The following is a 25881-nucleotide window of genomic DNA, read 5'->3' on the forward strand; positions in this document are numbered from 1 at the left end:
ATACTTTTAAATATCATGATTATTGTCTTAGGAAGTATTGTTATGTATGAATCTTTAAATTTTCGATAGTTTCAAGTGTTAGAAAGTCAAGAGTGTCAAATATAAATTGTATGAAAGTATATTAACTATTGGAACATGGTTTCTCATATTTTGACTACTTCATCCCACAATAAAAATTTTAATCCTCACTTCTATAGTTCAGAAACCTCTGTCAAATTTAGACGTGCATGTTTTCTTCTTATTTATTTGTACACCAAAACATATGTTAGTCTTAATATTAAATGTTAGGTCAAGCATCGTCATCTCGAGATGTCTCGCCCTACCTCTTTCTACTAGCAGCCATCAAATCTCTAGGGTAATCAAGAGAGATGATCGTGTGATGTATTGTTCATTGTGCATTCGAGCCAAGCGCTCTCTCCTCTCAACAAGTGAGATTCTAGACATGTCCTCTACAAAACAAAATCGTCAAAATGTAAAAAGCAAAAAGGAAGAGAGTCAGTAAGAAGGTTACGTCCATACCATAAAGTTTATCATGGTACTTCTATATCATGTCGACATCTTCTCAACCCAGGGTGTTCAAGTACGAGAGCTCATAAGCATGAAGCATCACACTACCTATATTACCTCTCGCTCAAAGGGAGAAAGATCGATGAAGTCTATTCCCATGATGAGTAGAGGATTTGTTGTCCACGACAAATGAAAGCGATAAACACCCGTCGCCTTTGGGATCACCGTAGAAGTGTCATCTTGTCCTCTAACCCACATAAGTCTATCTTTCCAATCCTTACAAGGCTCTGCACGGGATTCCAACATACACCTATCAAGCAAAAAGTGTATAGTTAACCAACTATATACGAGGATGATCTCTACACCATAAAAAGAAATGAATTTTTTGACGGTGGAGAGGATACCCACATGACAAAAAGCTAAAATGCTATTTAAAATAGCGTCTGAAAAATAAGCTATAAACTAGTAAAATAAACTATAAGCTCGTGATGAAAAGACTGTTACCAAACAAGTCTTTTATTATCATACGAGCTTATAAGTTATAAGCTCAAAATATGACTTGCCAAACAAAGTCTAATACTCTGTCCAACTTTAATATAATAATCTATATATTTATTAATAAAAATTATAGATTAATATTAATATAAAGAAAATTGTTAAAAAATTTGCAGCTACTTTTTTTAAGGACAAAACAATCTTTTTAAATATCATGTTTATTTTCTTAGGAAATACGATATTGTTATGTATGAATCTTTAAATTTTTAATAGTTTTAAGTGTTAGAAAGTCAAAAGTGTCAGATATTAATTGTATGAAAGTATGTTAACTATTGGAACATGTTTTCTCATATTTGACCACTTCACCCACAATAAAATCTTTAATCCTCACTTCTATAGTCGGGAAACCTCTCTCAAATTTACACGTGGATGTTTTCTTCTTACTCATTTGTACACCAAAACATATGTTAGTCTTCATATTAAATGTTAGGGCAAACATCGTCATCACAAGATGTCTTGCCCTGCCTCTTTCTACTAGCAGCCATCAAATCTTTAGGGTAATCAAAAGAGATGATTGTGAATCATTGTTCATTGTGCATTCGAGCCAAGCGCTCTCTCCTCTCAACAAGTGAGATTTTAGACATGTCCTCTACAAACGAAATCGTCAAAATGTATAAAGCAAAAAGGAAGAGAGTCAGTAAGAAGGTTACATCCATACCATGAAGTTTATCATGGTACTTCTATATCATGTCGACATCTTCTCAACCCAGGGTGATTAAAGTACGAGAGCTCATAAGCAAGAAGCAACACACTACTTATATTACCCCTCGCTCAAAGGGACAAAGGTCGATGAAGTCTATTCCTTTGATGAGTAGAGGATTTTTTGTCCACGACAAATGAAAGCGATAAACACTCGTCGCCTCTGTGATCACCATAGAAGTGTCATCTTGTCCTCTAACCCACACAAGTCTATCTTTCCAATCCTTATAAGGCTCTGCACGGGATTCCAACAAACACCTATCAAGCAAAAAGTGTAGAGTTAACCAACCATATACGAGGATGATCTCTACACAAAAAAAAGAAATGAATTTCTTGACGGTGGAGAGGATACCCACATGACAATAGATGTTCTCAAAGGCTCTAATGATGCTCCAAATATTAGGCATGATCTGGGAGGGTGACATAAGCAGTCTTCAAAAAGTCATCTTCAAAAGGCATAAAAGGTATTAAAATCCTGAATTCATGAATGACAGGGAGATGCATGTAAAAATAAGGGGAAGATAAACCACCAAAAGTTGTCATGTTAGCACTTTCCGTTTATGAACAGAGCTCAAAGGTTGCATCATATTTGTGCCCTGTACTTAAGAACCCAACATTCTAACAAAACCTCGTGATCCTGTTTAAGTTAGAATATAAGGATACAATGTCTTGAACATGGACATGATTAGCATTCTTCTTGGCCATCAATTTTTTATTAAAGGAAAGAGGCTAAAAGTTGTAGTACTCTGATCCTTAAGAACTTAACGAAACCCATAATCCTACCCTCATTAGAATATAAGGACATGATATCTCGAACATGGACATGAGTAACATTCTTCTTGGCCATAAATTTTTGTTGAAAGGGAAGAGGTTAAAAAGTTGTAGTACTTTGATCCTTGAGAGCTAAACGAAACCCGTAATCTTCCCCTCTCATATCTTGGCTTAAAGGTCAAAGAAACATTGTCGCACCTATGAAACTTCCCTGATTAAACAAGCAGAAATTATAAAAGGGAAAGGAAAATGTCTTTTTGAAAAGCAAAACAGAGCTTTTTATCAGTAAAAACCAATAGCACAAGCAATATACTTGCCTAGTAGCACAACTGCTGCAAGAAGTGGAAGGGGTTTCACACGTCAAGGACACGTGTAAGGAAAGAAGCTAGATTGTTTTTTCCAAAAAAAAATCATCATGAGCAGCATTAAATGCCACACATGCTTCTTTCCCACTAAACGATTGAGTTTCCATAATTGATTGGCGTTTAAATGTCTATAAAAATCATTTAACTGATGTTTGATATCCCTCAGCTGACACACTAGCTAGACAAGAGACACTTGACAAGGGCTTTGATGACTCGTCTTTTATTGAGGGACTATTTCCTTACTGAAGAACTTGCCCTTTATTGAGGGGCTTATCCCTTACTAATAACATCGCCCCTAATCGAGGGACTTACCCCTAGCCGGGGGATTTACCCCTAACTAAGGGACTAACCGCTAACCATAGGAATCAATCGAAAGGAATGAATGTATTAAAGCTATGTGGAAGATGAGCTTAATCATTTCACCTTTTGCAAGCCCTTGTGCTTAAGGGACTGTGTAGTGATATATTTATAAAGATCCAGAATATGGCGATACGAGACTAACTCTATAATATGTTGCAGAGAAATATAAAATGAAAATTTCTTAAATAAAACAATTAAGTCTTTGAAATAACTGGAATTCAATATTGAGATCTATAATTGACTATATGGAAGTAAAAAGACCAGAAAGTACAGGTTCCATCAAGATGTACCATTTTATTCATCATACTTCATAAATCAGTGGTAGTGGACACAAACAACTAAAAATCAAACAGAAGTAATTGTCTCCTTGTTCAAATTAGTTATCTCTATATACCATAATAATATGTTTTCATCTTTATCAATCCACCTATATTACCTCATAAGCAGGGTGTTCAAGTACGAGAGCTCATAAGCAGGAAGCATCACACTACCTATATTACCTCTCACTCAAAGGGAGAAAGGTCGGTGGAGTCTATTCCTTTGATGAGTAGCGACTTGTTGTCCACGACAAAGGAAAGTGTTAAGCACCAGTCGCCTCCGTGATCACCATAGAAGTGTCATCCTGTCCTCTAACCCACACAAGTCTATCTTTCCAATCCTTATAAGACTCTGCACGGGATTCCAACAAACACCAAAAATTGTAGAATTAACCAACCATATACGAGGATGATCTCTACACCATAAAAAGAAATGAATTTTTTTGACGGTGGGGAGGATTCCCACATGACAATATGTGTTCTCAAAGGCCCTAATGATGCTTCAAATATTAGGCATGATTTGGGAGGGTGACATAAGCAGTCTTCAGAAAGTCATCTTCAAAAGGCATAGAAGGTATTAAAACCCTTAATTCATGAATGACAGTGAGATGCATGTAAAAATAAGAGGAAGATAAACCACCAAAATTTGTCATGTTAGCATTTTCCGTTTACGAACAGAACTCAAAGGTTGCATCATCCTCGTGCCATGTACTTGAGAACCCAATATTCCAACAGAACCACGTGATCCTGTTTGAGTTAGAATATAAGAATACAATGTCTCGAACATGGACATGATTAGCATTCTTCTTGGCCATCAATTTTTTATTAAAGGGAAAAGGTTAAAATTTGTAGTAATTTGATCCTTAAGAACTTAACGAAATCCATAATCCTACCCTCGTTATAATAAAAGGATATGATATCTTGAACATGGACATGATTAGCATTCTTCTTGGACATCATTTTTTGTTGAAAGGGAAAGGGTTAAAAAGTTGTAGTACTTTGATCCTTGAGAGCTAAAGGAAACCCGTAATTTCCCCTCTCATATCTTGGCTTAAAGGTCAGAGAAACATTATCGCACCTATGAAACTTCCCTGATTTAACAAGCAGAAATTCTAAAAGTGAAAGGAAAATGTCTTGTTGAAAAGCAAAACAGGGCCCTTTATAAGTAAAAACGAATAGCACAAGCAATTTACTTGCCTAGTAGCACAATTGCTGCAAGAAGTGGAAGGGGTTTCACACGATAAGGACACATGTAAGGAAAGAAACTAGATTGTTTTTCCCAAAAAAAATCATCATGAGCAGCATTAAATGCCACACATGCTTCTTTCCCACTAAACGATCGAGTCTCCATAATTAACCGACGTTTTGATGTCTATAAAAATCATTTAACTGATGTATGATATCCCTCAACTGACACACTAGCTAGACAAGAGACACTTAACAAGGGCTTGATGACTCGTGTTTTATTGAGGGACTCTTCCCTTACTGAAGGACTTTCCCTTTATTGAGGGACGTATCCCTTACTTATGGACTCACCTTTTACTAACAACATCGCCCCTAATCGAGGAACTCACCCCTAGCTGAGGGACTAACCCCTAACCACAGGAATCAACCGAAAGGAATGAATGGATTAAAGCTATGTGGAGGATGAGCTTAATCATTTCACCTTTTGAAAGCCCTTGTGCTTAAGGGACTGTGTAGTGATATATTTATAAAGATCCAGAATAGGGTGATACGAGATCAACCCTCATCGGGAACCAGCCCTACAATATGTTGCCTATGAATAATTCATGCTCAGTAGGTGGCTCGCCCAGAGGGGAAATATGGATGGTTACAGTACACAGTCTATAACCCCGCATAGAAAAAGTCATGACCATGATTCCCTAAGAAGTGGGCAGTCAACAAGTTCTCTAGTCAAGGTGAAGTGGTTACTATTTCTTAGGATCCACCAAATCCAGATCCATAGACCTCTTTAAATATTTCAACTTTACGGTTGAGAGGGACAATCCATTATTCATAGAAAATACCCCAAATACAGAGCTTCTCACCCTCGTGAAATACATATATTCTTCTAATGCTTAGTTTATAATGACAACTAAGCATTGAGTTAGTTACAACTTAATAACTAAAGCTAACAGCTTAATAACTAAAGCGTAGCTAACTAACTCATCAAGTTATACATGTAAATTAATTTATAATATACTCTAATCTCCCCCTTAAAATTGAGAGGTCTTCTTAGTGAAGCCAATCCTTTTTAATGCAAAGTAGATTTATATACTACTCTGAGTTGATCCCTAAGGGCTAAAAACCTTAATGCAAACAAAGGTTTAGTTAGGAGATCGGAATTTTGCAGATTTTTTGGAATGTGCTTGACATAAAAAGTCTTGTTGATGACTTTTTCCCTTAGAAATAAAATATCCAACTCCATGTGCTTAGTTTTTGCATGAAGTACGGGATTGTGTGTGTGAGTGTGAGAGAGAGAGAGAGAGAGAGAGAGAGAGAGAGAGAGAGAGAGAGAGAGAGAGAGAGAGAGAGAGAGAGAGAGAGAGAGAGAGAGAGAGAGAGAGAGAGAGCAATTTTTTTTAAATTATCATAATGGAGAACTGGTGTTAGAGTGCCAACTTTATGCTATGCAAGTAGAGATTGAACCCAAAAAACCTCTACTGTTCTATTGGCTAGGCTTATGTATGCAACTTATGTACTTGACTTAGCAACCAAAGTTTGCTTCTTGGGACACCAAGACACTAAATTGGTACCAAGAAAGATGCATGATCTTGATGTTGACTTCCTATCATCTAGGTCATACCCTCAGTCATCAATAGAAAAGGCAGTGATATACATAAAGGTAGCAATACTTGCTAGAAAAAGATGCAGACCACGATGCAAGGTCCCTCTTAGATCTCTCGAAAATATTTTCACATCAGCCCAATGGCTCTGGATAGATTGAGGCAGAATTTGGCAAGCTTTGTTTATTAAGTAGATAATTTTTGGTCAGGTAATTATGGCCTATTGTAATGCCTCTACCACATAGGGTTTGAAAGATAATCAGAGCCCGGTCTTGTTAACTTGAGATTATACACCATGGTTGTAGGAAAAATCTTCTCATCACTCATGTTATCTTTAGCTAAGAGGTCTCTAATATATTTGGCTTGAGAGAGAAAAAGAGCTCCATTTGAGAGATGTGGTATCTCAATACCTAACAAGTAGACAATAGTACCTAGTTTCCTGTAACAATGATGTCATCAACATGCACAAGCTTGAATGTAGTGTGAGTGGGCTCGTTGGGTGTGAAAAGTGATGGATCATTTCTTGTGTGAAATCAAAAGTTATGAAGTGTATAAGTTGGTCTTTCAAAACAGTCCCTGGGTGCCTGCCTCAGACCATAAATGGCCTTGTGATTTTTCACACCAGTGATGAGTCAGTGTTAAGAAAGTCTGGTGGTTGCTGCATATGCACTTATTATGCTAATATGCCATCTAGGAAGGCATTATTCATATCTAATTTAGTGATATGCCACTATCTATAGTTGGCTAGAGTTTAAATAATCTTGATTGTAACAGGTTTCACAATAGGAGAAAAAGTATTGAAAATCAAAACCTTGCACTTGGTGAAACTCTTTAGCCGCAAGCATGGCTTTGTATTTCAGAATAGATCCATCAGGATTCTACTTAATCTTTAAAATCCACTTGCACTCAATGGTTCTTCTGTTAGGTGGAAATAATGTTATAGTCCAAATGTTGTTGTTATTAAGGTTATATGCTTAACTTTCATGGCCTCAAGCCACTTAGGATCTTTGAGTGTATTTTTGTATGAGGTAGGTTCAAGTTCTGTGAGAAGAAGTGTAAGATGGAGTTTATGTTGGACTATCCCATCCTTAGCCTTAGTGATCATAAAGCGGGTGTATCAGAGGAATACAGGGTGTTACTAGTGTGCTTTGTAGAGGCTGGAGACATGGGAGAAGGCAAGCTAGCAAATTAGTTAGGTATAGAGTTAGATCTCTCAGGTACTAAAATAGAGTTAGGAGTTAAGGCATCAGGACCATCATGTATTAAAATAGGGTAAGGCAAGGAATTTAAAGACTAGTTTTTACCTTGAGAGGAGCTTGAGTGAATTCTAAGAGGAGTGTTAACTTATGTATAGCTATTTGTGGTTGATGAGGTAGGAATGGGGGAGGTATTAAAGGTTGAGAAGGATAATGGAATAGGAATTGTCGCATGAGTTATGGGTGTAGATGCCATTGAAGTTGAAGGAAACATGGTGATCTATGGAAATTTGATATCATTGAAGATTACATCTTTAGAGATACAAATATTTCCATTAGAAGGTAAACACTAGTACCATTTGTGATGAGATGAGTATCCCAATAATAAACATTCTTTGGAGTGATACACAAATTTATATGGATTATAAGGTCTGATGTTGGGATAACAAGCACAACCAAATACTTTTAGAAACTTGTGATCTGGTTCAATATGATGTAGAGTTAGATAAGGTGAGTTCATGTCTAAATTATAATTGGCATTCTATGAATAAGATAGGTTGTTGCTAGGAATTCTTGATCGCAAAACTTCAAAGGGAGATAAGCTTAAGCTAAAAGGGTGAGACCAGTCTCAACCACATGTATATGTTTTATATATAGTGAACCATTGTGATGGTGAGTGTTGGGCAAGTCAATTTGTGAATAGTACCTTGCTTTGTAATTTTGATTTGGCATTTAAAATGAGTGTTAACATATGCAATAAAGTTAGTGAATACTGAAAATACTTCTGACTTGAGCTTAAGTAGGAATGTCCATGTGTATTTAGTAAATGCGTTAACACATGTTACTAGATATTTGTATCCACATGAGGACACCATGGGTGCAGGTCCCCATACATCAACAAACACCAAATCAAAAGGAGCATGGTAAATTGTAGTAGAATGAGAGGATGGCAATCTGTGAACATTGTCAAGGCAGCAAGCATTATAAAGATCAAGCTTTAATTAAGTGGGAATAGGAATGTAACATCTTGATAAAATAGATTTGAGTACCTCATGATGAGGATGATCCAATATATTATGATATTGAGCATACAAAGATGGCCCTAAGGTATTGGCAAGTTTATTTACACAAGAATTCAAATCAGCTTATTGTGATGTATTACTAGTGAACGCATAAACAATAGGTGTAGAATGCTTAATAGTTTGAGGAGAAGATGCTTGTAGAGAACCAAAGGAATAAAGCCCATCCTTTCCAAGTGCTCCTTGCAATAGAACATTATATGTAGCTTGTGATTTTACATGGTAAATATCAGGGTAAAACTCAAAGTAGACTTGATTGTCTCTTGTAAAGTGGCTTACTGGAATGAGATGCAACTTGGGAATTCTGATGATTCATTCAACCTGCTATTTCCAGGAGAGGTGATTCGCGTTGTCAAGTTTGATGTTGATCTGTTGAGCAAACGTTTTGAACGCGTTATTCAAGGAGAAGCATCAACTGTTTGCGAAGGATTTCCACCTTGCGATGGAAGCCATGGGTATGGTGGATCATAAGCTCATTATACCATATTAGAAAAAGAGAAAGACTGCATAATTGAGAGAAAAGAATGAATATGTTGTATTGAATGTAATTGAATTAGTAAAGTTAGTTACATAATTAGAATTTATAGAAATACTAATATGCTCTTAATGCTAAATTTACAATGACAACTAAGCATTGTGTTAGTTACAACTTAATAACTAGAGACTAGAGCATAGCTAACTAACTCATCTAATGATACATGTTATTAGTTCCTAATGTACTGTAATAACTAATCCCATATAAAACACCCTTGAAATACATGAAATACAGTTTTTCCTCACCGTAAATTTTCCCCAACACCCATGAAATACAATTTTTCCTCACCGTAAATTTTCCCTAACCACCATAAACTCTATAGCCTCTAGCAACCTCTATCAGCGCAGGGTTACTACACATATGTACTCTTTTTTTAGCAATTATAGAATGTTTGATTGACTTTTGTGTTTAAGTGGACAATGATAGGTGAAATCATTTAATTAGGTCCAATGAGAAACTCGTGCCCCCTATCATTTAGCCATTTGAATCTTGTAGCATCAGACAATTAAGATACTCTCCAAAACCTAGACGACAATAAGGTTAGTCATCCTCTTATACTTTCTCTCTAAAGACTCTCAAATTCAAAAAAAAATGTCATTCATGATTTAATCTATTATTAACATATACTATAATATTAATATATATTTATCAATTTATCAAATCCTTCGAGAAACACACAAACACAAAGAAAAAAAAAAAAGAATGAAAAAATGTAAGCAAAATAGAATCACAACAATTGAATAGAAACTCACTCGAGGAAGATTGGTAGTCGTCATTGATGAAAGTACATAGTTATTACAAGAAAAATGCTAGGATAACAGTGATTGTATCCAAAGGAGGAGCAATTTCTACAACGGCAATGAGGAGGCTAGATTTTGCTTTCTATTTATGCGATGGAAAAAAAGGAATTGTTTCTACTCTTAATGCACATAGAGTTACGGTTTTATATGCATAGGGGAACAAGAGGATAGGAAAATAAGAGAAAAGAGATATAACATACAGATTTTCTTAACCATGCTTAGCCTGTATTAATTAGGATTTCTTTGAGTTAGGCACCTTAACAGCCTTCGCAAAAAGATCCACTAGGTGCACCTTGGACATGAAAGTTCAGTGACTGTAAAACTCAGTATTGTTCAAAACATATGTGGGAAGAGAAACGTGATTTAAATAAATATCTTGGTAATGTCCATCTTGTGTACTCGAGAAGTTTTAATGCTTTTGTATTTTAAGTTGCAAACAATTATCATATGTGAATTTAGAAATGGAATATTACTACAGAAATTACATTGTACATCCAGTGCTAGGTTAACATGCTTGCATGATTAATCCACAAATATTTACAGACATCTGCAAGATTCATTTGCTGACAAGTAACCAGTTAATTTAATAGGCAAGTGGTCTTTTATCGGTCTTATATCGCTATCAATCTGTTATCAATTAACTCTTTCTTTGGTCAAAGATATGAAACATATACAGACGCCGATCACTCCAGAACCTGAAACTTGCTCCTCCTGTTTTCAAGATTATTCCATAAGCTTCTGTAAAACCCTCCAATATCGCATGCAAGAAGGGTTCATGTGTATTGCTCGAATAACCCATCTGTGAGGACTTTGAGAGGACTCCGTGCTTGATTTAGAGTTCAGCCCAACTTTCAACTCTCTTGCAAGCAAATGCATTTGAAAGTAGAGCTCTGCAGGCCTCATTTCTACACAAAAGAAGCAGACATTCATAGTTTCATACAGAGGTTAGCAATTATTGAATACTAAAAAACCAAATATCCATTATTGCATGTTATTCTGCTCATCTGTCGGAAGTCCGCTGATAAATAAATAAAAATTCCAACTCAACCTTACAACCAAGTTAACAGTTTGATTAATTGAATTGGTTGATACGAATAACCCCACATCGCAGCCCCAATATGCAATTATAATGACACTCTTTTATAGTTCTGTTCTTCACAACTTAAAAATTATAATTTTCAGAAAGAAAAAAAAAAGCATAGAAATCGAACCTGGTGACCAATTATACCATTCAAGACGGAGGGTTCTGTCCCATCTCTCCTTAGAACCAAGGCTTCCTTCTGCTTGCGCTAATAATATTGAGGCAAAAGGCACGGGAATCGGGGAAAGCTCGTGAACTTTGGTAAGGCTCTTAACGGCCCGTGATAAGAAGTGAGGACTTTTATGCAGCCTGACAAGCTCCATACAGATGGCACCTGATTTAAAATAAAACAGTATAATCCAATGGATATTGATATAAAAAATTGCAAAAATGAGAGCAAAAAGGATCCAGAGATACTGCCAATTGATTCACACAAAAAAAAAACGATCAATGGATTTTATTCTAATAAAATAATTTTTGGGACTTGAGGGCAATAAATTAGCTAATGACAAAAATACTTGTCAATAAATACTTGTAAGACAGGACATAAGAATAATTATCATACCGTATGCTCATGAAATATCAGATAAATTTTTCCATAATATAAATATTAACATACCCTTAACATCTCTTATTATCCTCTAAAAAACCTTATTGTTAACTTCGGTGCCAATTTCTTGGTCTACAATTCAAATTGAAGTAATTCACCAAGTATTTCAAATTTCAAGTGGTAACGTGATACTATGTAGAATTCAAGCGAGAGCTTTTTGAAGCGCTCACCCTAAGAGAATTGAGTATCACTTAGTTGAAACTGATTTGTATCAGTTAGTCTGCCAGAGTTTCAGATTGTAAAATACCAGTAGCTTGCATGACAAGCTACAGTGTTTAGAAGTTAGTTATGCCAGCTGGGCAGTTAGTTACTGTCAGCTCAGCATTTAGTGCAGGATAACTCAGGTTGTGCTGGTTAAGGTCACCTATATATAGGTGATCAACCTCTTTATAACTAACTAAGAAATTCAGAATATTCTATAGATAAACACCTTTTTTTTTGGTTTATCACCACCGGTTTAGTCCGGTTCGGGGGTCAGTTTTGGCATCAAGTGGTTTCAGCCCCCTTCCGATCGCAGTTGCGGGGGATCGAACCGTAGTCCTCCATACCAAGTCTAGCGCCAATCACCACTAGACCAACTAACGGTTGGTAGATAAACACCTTTTAGAAATGACTGTCAGCTTTCTCGCAAATACGTACCATGACATAGAAAAAGGCAGCTTTCAAAACCCGCCAATGAACAAGCCTGTGCCATAAACTCTTCGGCTGAGACTAAATCCCTTTTTTGCAACAAATTCACTCCTCTCACTAAGTTATATACAGCCATCCACATATTCCATGAATTTCCATCCCTTTTAATGCATTCTTCGAAGCTCAAGTCTATGGCATTTGAATCGATCTCCAGTTCGTATTGGCATTCCATAAGTTTGAGACAGATCCAACCAATATGACAATCTGTCCTGAGCTCCAAACACCTTGCATATTCTTTCCGAAAATTTAGATGATCATCTTTCATGGCATACAAACGGCACAATAGTAGATGTGCAAAGAATAAATAATTATCAGGAAGCGCAAGTTGAGAAGCCTTTTTAGCATCAGCAATACAGCTCGTGTGATTCCCACATTGTAAACTGATCTCAGAAGCACAAAGTAGAAGTTGGAAGTGCCTATATTGATAGTTCATTTCTGTTTTGCTATACAATTCATTTGAAAGGGCAGCTTGAATTAGACGATTTAGTGTACGACAGAGATGTTGAGGAAATCTTTGTTCACGTGCCTTCTGAAGATAGTTAAGAACAAGCAAGTAGCGGGCATCATGATTCCATGGTTTCTGATGAATGTATCTGCAATTTTGAGGCGAGAAATATAAAATGATTATCCTTGTCAAGGGAATAATAGTGCTTCGATATCTTTAAATAGAAAGCTCTACAATCATAGAAAAAGAATGTTTATTTTTCTGATTTAAATAAAAGACAATCTGACCTAGCAGTGATATATTCATAGCCTAGCGAAGGAATTTTAAACAATAACAAAATGGGATCAAATTTCTGGGCAGTTACAAGGGAAATAAAAGTAGTACTTCTGCAGGGATTTGATAGCTCGTGGATGACTGGAACACTTCTTTGAACAAGTTGGAAAAGTAAACTTTGGATTGTTGTTGCCGGTGGCATAGCAAGCAACTGCTCCAGCGCCGTGAATATCATAGGCTGATTTTAAACCTTCTTGATCAGACATATCAGGATTGTCCATATTACAACACCTAGTTGCCATATGATCATTGTTTAGCTCTTCACTAAATAGCAAGAGATAGCCCAGAAGATTCCTGTCCCGGTGAAATGTGCAACAGATAGGATGTTAGCAAACTCCACAAAGCTGGCAACATCGAAAAATGCACAGGTAAAATTTTGGGGCAGAGGTTACCGACCAACAAAACTTTCCTAACACTTGGAAGGTAAGGTATTATCAAGTATGAAAATAAAAGATAAAACTTTTTAATACGCTTCAGTAAGTACAGAGAGATGGCATAAACATATGTTTTTAAGTGGGGGTATCCCAAGCCGGTTTTGTAGAGTCGAGCTAGGCCCAACCTAATTTCTAAAAAAGATGAACACAATTTACAAGAGAAACTAAAGGAAAGTATTATTTCCCAAGATACAACAAATCTATCTGAAACAGTACACCATACCTGATACCACTCTTAGGATTAGGAACGAGTCTAAACACAAGCCATTAGAATTAATCAAGCTTCTCCTTTTAAATTATTCGTCCATAACATTTTTTTAGTGTCACAACTTACGGTAACTTTATCACCTCTGATACTCCCCTAGCCCCAAATTATAGCCCTATCTTGATCAGGCCCCAATAAACCTCCTTTCATCAAATGTTGGAATCATTTTCAAGACCAATCCCCACAGCTCCAAGAGAAGAGTTTGATACTAATTGATACAGTTATAAACTGAAATATATTAGACAGAAAAAGGGTGAACAAAAAACACTGTTATAGTGAGTTGCGAACCTTCACCTCCCTGGTCAAAGGCCTTAACTCTTTCAAATAACAAGATGCTCTCTTTAATGTTCTTCCTTTTATTTACACATACAATATAGCCTGATCGTACATCAAACTAACTAACTGAAGAGTTCACCTATCATTAAACTAGTACTTGACCTAATGAAGTACTATATATTGGAGTACAAGGTTATTCAATTACATCATATTTAGATCCTATCAATGATTTTTCACTTTATTACTTTAGGATCTATCATTAGTGCAGAATAAGGACAACTGTTTTGTTAGTTACTCAATTACTAGATTAGTTAGAACTTAGAAGGGACTGGAAGGGGATTGGTTAGATATAAATAATGTGAAATCGTATTAGGGGAGACACTTTGATAAACTTAAAATCGGTTAAATCAAATTACTATTATTGTGTACGAATCTTCTCATAAAAATCTACCTCATCAAATTACAGTTAGGAAACATGTGCAGTGCTTTCCTGAGGTAGGCAATTCCACTTCTAATGTCAAGGCAATCAGATCCATTTTTCACCTGTCAAAATCATACCATTACATTTTTACATCTCGTCTACATTTTAAAACATTTTTTATGGGGAAATTGAGGAGACAGGAGGAATCAAGATCAAGAGGCTGAAAAAATACCAATTTCCCAAGCGCTATTAAAAATTGCATCCTAGAAATTTCTTCTTGATATTTGAGAAAATGCCGGGTACTTGAGACAACCAATCCAAGACGGTTTTGTCCATCAAGAGCATTGATAGCTGACAGAACAAAACTAACTTTTGAACTCTGAAATAGCTCTTTTGGCATCTTGATAATGCTAGTGATGACTGCATCCAGTCCACATATGAAGTACACTAATCTACTGATAAAACAAATGGATGACGCCACAGATGCTTTTTTCATAGAAGAAAGATTTGAAGCAAGACTCCCAGCTACAGAGAGAGCCAAATCATATTCACCGTGTTGCCATAACGAGAAAGCATACACTTGGAAACCTTCTTCATCAAGCAGCCCTTGAACCACATACCATAGAAAGGTGTTAAGAGGATGACAAAAATTAAAATGATTTTTTACACAATCCTCAATAAAAAATGTTTATGCAAATAACACAGGCCATAACACAAGTATAGCATGCTCAACTCACATGCTTTACATGCGGAATTAATACACAGCTTTAATTTACTTCATGATTCATTCATTCTCAGGAATTATGAGCAAAAATCAGTTAGAAAACTTGGACAGAACGGGGATAATTTTAGTAACATTCAACCAGCAATAAGCTTTACAATTTTGAAAAAAAAAAAATTAAATATAGTGACTCTAAACAATGAAATTATAAACTTTGAACCCAAACCTTCTTTGTTCAAATTTTCACATTCCTGCAAAGCATCAGCGGCATTCCCTGCCTAAATAAAAAAAAGTATCGAGTTAACGAACATAATCACAGGATTTTATAAAATAAATAGGACTAAGATGCCTAGTATATCTACCTTGGAAAGTGATCTAGCCAAATTGATAGAAATATCCCTGATATGTGAGTTTTGATTACTCTCTGAGCCAATGCTAACTGCATGGCGTGCTAACCTATAAAATGTAGCAGCAGACTTGTAATCTTTTCGAGCCTCACATACCAGTCCGTGTAAGTTATGGGATTCAGGATAGTGAGGGGAATGCTGCACAGCCTGCTGAATAGCTCCAAAAACCTGTGACAGTTAGATGCGGCATCAGCATGATATTCAAGGTAGTCAGTTGTTACTTAAGAGGTGTAATAAGGAGCATCATTTAGTGCAGATTATACATCTTAAACTCATTATAGTTTGGTCTCTAGGATTCAATTTATTGAGAAACAGGGAGTACAGTACACACTAATGCAGGTTCTATGAGCCCTTTTTGAGAGGATTTTCTAAGGTTAAGGAAGAGGTTCTACAAGATCTAGAATTAGTTCTGTTGTGATACAGTTTGCAAAATGCTCCTGTGGAATATACAAGTTTGGCTCAAGCAAAAACAGAAACTCAGGGCTACAGACTCCTTTCAAAGCTTTCAGTATCCTTTCCAACCTACTGTCTACTACTTGAACACCATAACTCTTGGTCACGGTCCAATTCAACATGTATGCCTGAAATAAACAGATGGAATTGGACAATTGGACATAGCAAAAGAAAACAGCTGACTGTTATTAATGTGCCACGTTAAGATCAATGGCCATTTGCCACTAGAAAGACATCCACATCAAATCTATGACACCCAGCCAAGTTCCAAGAGCAGAGTGTGTCCCCTTTCCCAGTAATTATGTAATGCAGGATGTATAGCTCAAACTCACTAAGTTTGTATCTGAACATTAGTTTGACTACAATCTTGTAGAGGTCATAGCTGCTGACTACAACTATCACTATCATTAGTCAGTTTAGTTATAACTGTAGTGTTGGATATTCCACTATAACCAGAGGTTAAATCAGAAAATACAGAACAAAATTCAGAGCAAACTTTCCCACAATTTCTCAGTTTCTTCTCAGTCATCGCAAACTAATAAGAGGCAAAAGAAAATGTGTGATCAGCACCAAAAATCATTAATCAACCATATAATCTAACCTGTGAAGATGCAAGATGGCCACTCAGCAAAGCAAGCTTAGTTAGCCCAATTTGGAATTCAGCTAACTGCACAGTAACCAACAAATAATTCAAATCAGGAAATATTCTATGCCAGAGAAAATTATTTGCCTAAAATAATGTGTGCCATATAAAGCTATAAAACAGGTATTGAGAGGAAAATTCTTGATATATTGATATTTGGCTAAAATTAAGGGTGGTGATAAATAAATAGCAAACATCGACAGTAGGGGAAAATACAAACACGTTTCCAGCTTATTGCATGTTAAGTCATAGAAATTAGTAAATTACAGGCATTATCTGCACAGCTCGGGAACAGCTTTCAAATGCCTCGTCTGGTGCAGACTCCTTACTACATAAAGATAGCATGTAGTTAGAAAACTAGTAAACTAATAGACTAAATTAACATGTACATGCTACATGAGTATGTCAAGATAAATGACACTAGAATACTACCTCACATAAGACTCAGCAGACATGCTTGCCCATGGCAATGCAAGGCTGGGATCGATACTTCGCGCACGATCAAATACTTGCCTTGCCAATTGCTTTTCATCCGCTTTAAGATACAACTGAAATTTAGACAAAACCAAGCTGAAATCTCCACATAAAGAAATTGCGATGTCTTTCGTAAGATGATGAACATCACAACATTAATTCAGAGGTGCAAAATTGTCATGTTACCGAGCTAAATTATGATAGACAACCACTTGTATCTATGGTGTACATTGGAAGAAATGGATGGTGTTACGGTGAATCACTTGAAAAGAATAGAGAACAATTGTATTTCACTTATTAAATTTATAGATGGAGTGCTAATATATAGGCACAAAGGACTCTATCCTAATAAAGGAAATGTATGAGAAAAGAATACTAAATATTATTCAACGAGTGAAAGGTCAAGCTAGTCAGACTAATCCTAATAAATGACGATCACAAATAAGTAAGAAAATGCTGAGTTACAAATATTAATCTTTTAAAAGCTATAAATACAATATTGTAAAAAAAGAAGTCTGATATATTTCAAAGATGTGAATAAACTGCATGCAATAATCCAATTTAATAGACTATTCTAAACCTAATGGACCTGATTACTGGCCGAACACAAGTATTACCAATAATTCAAATATACATTATTTACAACACTCCCCCTCAAGTTGGTGAATAGATATCTATCATTGTCAGCTTGGAAGCAAGTTGGTTTAAACGTTCTGTCAGTAATCTCTTCGTTAATACATCTGGAAGCCAATGCCTTGAAGAAATGTAGGTTGTGGTTATCAATCCACTATCTAGCTTCTCTCTAATGAAATGTCAGTCTATTGCAATATGTTTTGTTTTGTCAGGTTGAATAGGATTATGAGCAATATTATTGGTTGATAAACTGTCACAACAACTTCATAGGACCTTCACACTTCATCTTCAAATCTTGTAGTACAATTTTCATCCACAGTAGCTCACAAATTCCTTGTACCGAAGCTCTACATCACGCATCAGCGGTTGAACGAGCTGCTACACTTTGCTTCTCACTCCTCCAAACAAGAAAATTCCCATACATGAGAGCACAATAGCCTGAAGTAGATCTATCACTCGCTAAACCTGCGTAATTTGCACCTGTATATTATTATGCTTTTATAGTTGCCTAGGCTTCTACCTTTTTTAAAAATCTCCCTGATGTGGCTTTAAGATATTGTAGAACACGGTCTAAAGCTCGCAAATGTCTCACCCTCGGGTCATGCATGAATTGGTTTGTCCACACTAACTGCATAAGTCAAATATGGCCTAGATTGTGCCAAGTAAATCAACTTTTCCACTAATTTCGAATATAGGATCTTGTCAGCTTTGACACCTTCATCTTCATACATATTTTGAGATTTGCTCAGGGAGAACACCTGCAGATTTGCATTCAAGCTTGCTTGTTCCCTACAAAATATCAAGCACATACTTTCTCTAAGAGATAAAGATTTCTTGCTTTGAGGAGGCCACCTCAATTCCAAAAAAATACTATAGTTGCCCAAAGTCCTTCCTTTCAAACTTTGCTGATAACTTCTCCGTGAGCAGCTCTCTCTAAGTCAAATCATCTTATGTAACAATAATGACTTCAATATAAACAAGTACAATCAACTTTCCTCCTTGTGGAGAAAGTTTTGATCTTTTTGGCTTTGCATATAGCCCAAACACACCTAAGGGGAAGGGAGGCGTGACTGAGTAAGGTGAGGCCAGGGTCAACAATATGTTTATGTTTGCATTCTAGCACACCATTTTGATGGTCAGTATGTGGACAGATGAGTCTATGGGTGAAGCCTAAATTTGTGAGAAATTTGGTGAATGGCATAAATTCTCCTCCTCTAACGCAAGTGTTGCTTGCGTTGGGTCCTCCAACACCACCACTACGGCTCCTTCCTTCCTCCTACGCTTTTGGTTGGAGAGTGTCTTGTACCACCAGTAGGATGGTTGTCAGTCATAGAGGATTTATACATAGGATAAACTAGTGAGAGTCTTCCACAAACTAATTGTGCGGCTTATGAGCGTTGAAAATATTATGGTCAACTAAGTTTATTTCACTAGAGAAATACATAATGTCAGCTCCTTAAATTAGGGCGCAATATAAGCAACAATAAATAAAACAAAACAAATCTTAAATAAAACAAACCAAATCTTAATAATAAATAGAGAATATTCTAATATCTTCTACAAGAACACCGCTAATTCTCCCCTCTTAACTGTCATAAGGATACCCCACTCCCTCCCCACCTTGGGATCTAAATTTTCTACCAATTTTATTGAATCTAAATTTCTAGTATTACTTTCAAAGAATTGCACAGGTAATACAAGAGAAACAATATCGTTGTCAAGATCCCTTAATTTTAGGAACAAATTAACCAACCAAGGTTATTGATGGTAACTATTCGTCAAATTGTGGTCGGGTCTAACTCAACCTTACAAAATAGACTTGTAAGGTGGGGATTTCCTCCACTTATAAACATATGATCAGGCGAATTCCATGTGGGACTCTTTAACTCATCCCATCACGTCTAAGACTAGACATCTGGAGCATGGACATACAACCATAAGCTATGCCTATTAGTGCCTGAAATGAAGATAAGAAATTTCAACGACCAGATATGGACCATTTTGGTATAAACAGCAGCACCTAAGGTGGCACATGTCAGCAGATGGATACTGCAGTTTTCGGTAACAGTACTTCTGAGGTTGGCCAGTCAAAGACTTCAAACCTATCCAGGGCTTCTGCTGGGTTCTGCATGTATTGTCTTTGCCGAAAAACACAGGAAAAAGTACGGTTATGGGGGAAAACACAGAAAAACAGGTCATGCGATAAAATCTAGGTTTGCAAGATGGGTCAGCAATGAATGCTATGACAGCGGAGCAAAGACTCTCAAAACAGGAGCTCTAATATCAATATGAAAGAGATGAAAGAATAATAGTCCAAACCTCCAAATATTATTCACACAATTCTTTGGCAAGATTTTTATTCTAATTCTTTACCAATCAGAAATAACAGTTCGAATAATAGGTGATTTACAGGCTTATGCAAATTTCTAAATCAGTCCTAATAAAGAAAATAATAATATTGTAGGAATATACAAGCTATTATGTGAAAAGAGTTCTATATACATTACTTTACAACAAATGGCTACCCAGTTGGATTTTTACTGTTTACTGATGTCATGAGACAGTACCTTCCCAAGATATCCCCAAGCAACAGCTAGAGAAACATTTAACTGCAGTCCTCGGATCAAGGCATGCTGATTTAGTTCATTATGATTAGACAAACACCCCAATGCCACCCAGAACTCATAATTGTGACCCTCAAGTAGCAAGGCTCCAATAGACATTTTTTCTGCTAGCTGCCTGCTGAAACAACTAAGTTGAAGGAGCACAATGGTCGAAAAGATCATTAAAAATAATCAAATTACATAGATCATACCGTGCACTTGAGTCTTGTGTGTAATTTTTGCTTAATGAGGTAATAAGATCTGAAGTTACTGCAATGTCACTGTAGATGTTTGCTTGCCATGGAGACAAGTGTAAAGCTCGTTGGTATGAAAATTTAGCACGTCCTGCAGCCAAAAAGCAGGTCTTCCTCCAAGAATTGATAGAAGCACTGAAGGCTTCCTTATTAGATTCCAATTGTTGGACCTCCTCAATCCAAGGATTACATCTTGCATATGCAAGCTACCATAGATCAAAATAAAATAGCATATAATAATACATGAGCAACAAATAATACCTAAAAATAGCAGTGAAGAAAACTCCAAGTTGTAATACCAACTTATTGACATATTTAAGCACTACTTCAGCCAATAATACCGAAAATAAATCATTTTCTTAAACAATGGAAACCTTTGAAAACTGAAAAAGAAAATGATACCTGAATATCTGCATGTAGTTTCCAAATACATGAGATATTCGTGAAAGAACGAGCACTCTCTCTGGCAACCTCGGATGCTTCCTGCAATCAGTTCAACGGGGTTTAACTAAATGTTGCCAAAATGGAGTTCAACTAAATAACAAATGTTGTACATTTATTAAAAAGAACAAAAGAGAAAAAACCTCTAACAATGAAGCTCCCCACTGATATGCTCCTATGCTAATGCAATCTTTTGCCAAACTAAGCAGCCCCAAAGCAAGTCCAAATTGCGCAGGCACACAATCTGGCAAAATCTCCAAAGCTTGTTGAAATTGTTCAACCCCCTTCATGAAGAAAGGCAAGGAAGCAATTTTACATATTTCTTTAATGTACAGAAACAGATAGACACTAATCAAACAACATCATACAAAGGAGGTGTATATAGTTGGTTCATCAGTGTAATTTGAAATTGAGTACTGAAAAAACTGAGACAAATTGCATGTGACTATAATATAATATGAACTACAAAAACCAAGTAGATAAACAATGTGAGCATAATTAGTTAAATGAAAAGCAAAAGATCGCGCCAATTTGATTTAAACCCTAGAACCAGCAGAATAGCCTTCAGCTTAGCCTCTTAAACCAAACTCTTGATACCTGTTTTAAGCCATATATGGCTCTCTAGATAGTAAAGATTGATGTATCCTGAACCACGGTCACTTTCAATGAAGAATTAAGGAATTAGAAGATTAACAAGGAAATTATGCAATTGTGTCTCGAGGAGTGGGTCAACTTGCTATTTCTAGAGAAGGAAAATGTTTATTATCGAGTTTCTCAGTGATTGTTTGCAAAGAGATAGGAGAAGCCGGGGCTACAGCAATACACAATGACAGCAGCGAAACTGGATTACTGCACAGGATATGGTGATTACATGGGTGATTCTGAGTCAAAAAAACTTACCAAACTATCTTGTCAAAACATTTAATATTTAGAATCTGCTTTGACTTAGTTTTGAACCAAACATAGTCCAATTTTGAAGTAGTTTTCTTTTATACTCAAGAAGAGTGGCCAATGGATGGAACAGATGAATGTTGGACTAGATAATAATGAAGGGATAAAAAATTAAACCATCTGTCGTCTACGAATTTGGATCCATAAGTTTTTTAAAAATCAACTCCTCATTATCCATTTTAATGGACATCTATTAGTCCATTTTAATGGACATTTATTAGTTCATTTAATGGATTGGATGGACCTAACTTATCCAATAGAAATCACTTTTTATTCATAAAAACCTAACTCTCATAAATTAACTAATGTTTCCCAAATAAATGCTCTCTTCAATCAATGTTTTAAGCTCCTTAAAATATGATCATATCAAATACTTTCAATCATCATACTACCATCACTGCAACACACTAAAAGAAAATAAATGTAAGGAATAAAGAGAAGCGCTGAGAACAAGAATTGTGTACAAGAAAGATATCAAGATAACAACTAATAATTAGCAGAATGTACCTTTTTAAATTGACCAAGTGTCAACGAGATATTTCCACTTTCAACCAAAGCAAAGACCATCTTATTATCCAACTCGATTGCGCGGCCATAAGACTAATGGATAATCCAAAGTAAAACAGTAGTCGAGGGATCAATTATCTAATCATCAATTCTTAAATATAAAAGAAATCTAAGCAGAGAGGTACCTTTACAGCTGCAGTAAACCTGCCCAGCCGCTGATAAGCAAGTCCCAGAGCCTAACAATTTTTTAAAATATTTATTAAAAAAATCTATGAGAATGGAAACATAATGAAGGAAAGAGTGGTGATATTACTTCCCACAAATCAGCACAAGTAGGATAGCCTCGTATAGCATGTTGGAGGCTCTGAACAGCTTCAGACCATTTCTTTTGATGAACCTATTAAGTTATATAAGAAATTAATGGCAGGTATCAACCGAATGTAATAACAATAGAGATTAAATCCGGATATAATCAGATTGTCAGCAAAATTTCTACAAATTCAAAAATGAAAGTATTTGATCTGGTTTCATATTAAAAGTACTTGCTGCAGAATGCATTTGTTAACTAGGACCATAAATTAGCAAATGTTCTTTAAGAAAGTGTTTGATTGGACAATATTTACTATTATATTTTGTTTTAAAGTTGGGTAGGACTTACTCAACCCTATGAAACTAGCTTGCACAGTGAGGATTGAGGAATAACTCCAATTATATAATCGTAGAGCTTGAGTTGCGGCTAACTTAACCTCACAAAAAGTACTTGAGCCCTTGGATGTTGGATGTGTAAAACAAATGCCGTTTAGGATACAGAATACAACTCCGGCCAACTCCAATAATAATAATGTTATCCACATAAACAAAAAAGATATATGCGTAAGTTAGTAGAGGAATGTTTCTCAAACACCAAATGTTATTGAAGGGGGTGTCTAATTTGACGAGATATTTACTATTAATTTTTGTTTTAGAGTTGGGTAGGGCCTAACTTAACCCTATAAAACTAACTCGCAAAGTGAGGAATAACTCTCACTAATATAATCTAAGTCCTTGGTTTTTAGAAGTGTAGTAGAAACAAATGTAGCTTGAAATCCTGAATATCACTCCGGACAACTTCAATAATAACAATGTAAATTATGTCATCCACATAAACAACAAGATAAATGCATAGGTTAGTAGAGGAATGTCTGTCAAACACCAAATGGTTGAATTTATTGCGAATTAGCGAACCATGCTAAAATCCTCAAGAACTGAACTGAATCTATTCAACCATGCTCTGGGACTCTACTTTAGTCATTAGGATAGATAAGGTATTTTTTGCAGCCTAGGAACAAAGTCATGAGACTCTCCTAGAAAGAACTTAAGAGAGACATATGGTGGAAACCGTGTATTTCAACTGCAACTACACAACAGGGTCTCTTTAAATAGACTTAAAGCAATAAATGCAAAATAATGACAAGAATAATTACAGATTATTCTAAGCATAATTTTGAATATTGATAAACGAAATTTGAAGCAATTCACTTCAAATCAATTATCTTAAATGTCCTCTTATTCTCATTTTTGTTAATTGTGTTTCTTATATGGTATCACAACAATAAAATCAAGTGAGCCAATTATCCTTAAAAGACAAAACAAGGATCCGAAACACTCGCTATCATTGATGACTAGCCAGCAAATCTGACGCCACTGTAGCAGTCTCAAAGTCACGCACTAGTCACATTCACTTGACCAATCTTCCTAGCTCAAAAATGTGTCTCAACACCATTATGCCTTGACCTACTATCGTCACAGCTCTTGTTGCTCTTCTTTGTTCCTCCAAAAACTTTGCCTCCCAAGACTCCACCCTGTTCCCTCGCAAATTAGGTTCTCTGGTGTTTCCAAATCCCCCCACCCCCTGTACTTTTTGTTATAGAAAAATAATTTGCGGTTCAGGAAAGCCTTTTTTTTAAAGGTGGAATTAGTGTGATTTCAATTTATCATCATGATATCGTATGGATAGCGTGCGTACCCACTATGTATACCCTCGAGTACCACTACTTAGAAAAGGAAACGTAACGTGTACGGTATCCATACCACCTACCACAGAGTATTGCAAATATGGTAACTATTTTGCGGGTGTTTGACAAAGTCCATTGTCTTCCTACCTTCAAGAATATGGAATGAATATTCCATTTGTTGATGTACTGAAACTGAAATGTTCTAGCTTGGATCCTTAGTCTAAAATACTAAATGAACTCTTGTAATCAGTTAATGAAATATGAAGCAATACAGTGCAAACCATTCTCTCCATTTTTACTCCGAACATTCTCTTAATTTTTCTCACAATCCCATTTTTGTTAATTGTTTCTTGCAATATACATACAGAAAAAGAAAGTGTATTCTGCGATTCCACCTTAACAAATGGAAGAGAAGCATAAGAAATTGAAAAAACTAACCAGCAGGAAACCCAATCTACGGAAAGCCCAAAAAGCCCGTGGTGACATTTCAGAAGCTTCAAGGCATACTGCAACCTCCAAACTGTCCTTTCCTTCTTGGTCAAGCAAATCACACAGAGCTTCCTGGTAGGAAAGCATTCATCATAGTGAAGAGCCATTAAAATGGAGCAGAAAAGAAGATAAATAACTGGATCACTTTACATACCCCAGACTCGTAATCATCAGGATCGATAGCAACTGCTCGCTGGTAACACTTGAGAGCTCTCTGAGCATCAAGCGAAACACATCGATAATAATGGCCGAGATATTTGAAAGATTCACCGTTTTTAGGGTTTAATTTGGCCGATAGAATAAAATGCTGAGTAGCTTTTTCCTTTGCATCTTCTTCATGTTCTTTATTCCATAACAGTAAACCCTAAATCATCATCCATCATGTATGTTAATATAATTGATTAGAAGTGAATTAACGGGAGAAAAGAAAAGTAAAGAAGGGGTGAAATGCAGACAATGTCGAAATGCAGAGAGGCGTCGTCTGGGGAATCCTGCAAGCGTCGGAAGAGATCTTCTTCATCCTGCAAGAAGAACGATTGGTGAGAGAGGTGGAGACATTGCACCGCAGAAAGAGGAAGAAGTGTAATGATAGAAGAAGTGGGAACGTACTGTGGGGGTTTGAGAGGCCATGGTAAGAGGGCTTAGGTCTTGACTGGAGAACACTGAGCTTTAAACCCAACATACAAGTAATATCAAGATCACCTTTTCACATCTTAATAGTATTTTTTTGAGCTTTTTTTTTTAAATTAAATTAAGTAAATTTTGTTAAGAAAAATCCGAAGCTAT

General features: G+C 36.1%; 1 protein-coding gene across 3 annotated transcripts; it reads right to left on the reverse strand.

The window, feature by feature from the left end:
* Positions 1–9932: 9932 nt before the first annotated feature.
* On the reverse strand, positions 9933–25813 carry LOC131652651 (tetratricopeptide repeat protein SKI3-like). 3 transcript variants are annotated; one of them, XM_058922580.1, is made up of 22 exons: positions 25705–25800; positions 25551–25616; positions 25250–25459; positions 25045–25167; positions 22926–23009; positions 22798–22848; positions 22613–22705; positions 21298–21438; positions 21116–21196; positions 20672–20919; positions 20424–20595; positions 17182–17297; positions 17017–17077; positions 16708–16773; positions 15609–15821; positions 15473–15524; positions 14758–15131; positions 14556–14647; positions 13181–13423; positions 12301–12944; positions 11182–11385; positions 9933–10875 (listed from the first exon to the last, which is right to left on the reverse strand). In XM_058922580.1, exons 1-22 carry the CDS (start codon positions 25723–25725, stop codon positions 10694–10696), a joined length of 3537 nt encoding a protein of 1178 aa, XP_058778563.1. In that variant the 5' UTR covers positions 25726–25800; the 3' UTR covers positions 9933–10693. The 3 variants fall into 3 exon arrangements, 2 of the variants coding, with proteins under 2 accessions (XP_058778563.1, XP_058778564.1); XR_009298749.1 differs by lacking the exon at positions 9933–10875 and having other exon boundaries at positions 11252–11385; positions 12092–12944; positions 25705–25801; XM_058922581.1 differs by lacking the exons at positions 9933–10875; positions 11182–11385; positions 12301–12944 and having other exon boundaries at positions 13235–13473; positions 25705–25813.
* Between the last annotated feature and the right edge of the window lie 68 nt (positions 25814–25881).

This window comes from Vicia villosa, linkage group LG2 (genome assembly GCF_029867415.1).
Source record: "Vicia villosa cultivar HV-30 ecotype Madison, WI linkage group LG2, Vvil1.0, whole genome shotgun sequence".
Taxonomy (NCBI): domain Eukaryota; kingdom Viridiplantae; phylum Streptophyta; class Magnoliopsida; order Fabales; family Fabaceae; genus Vicia; species Vicia villosa.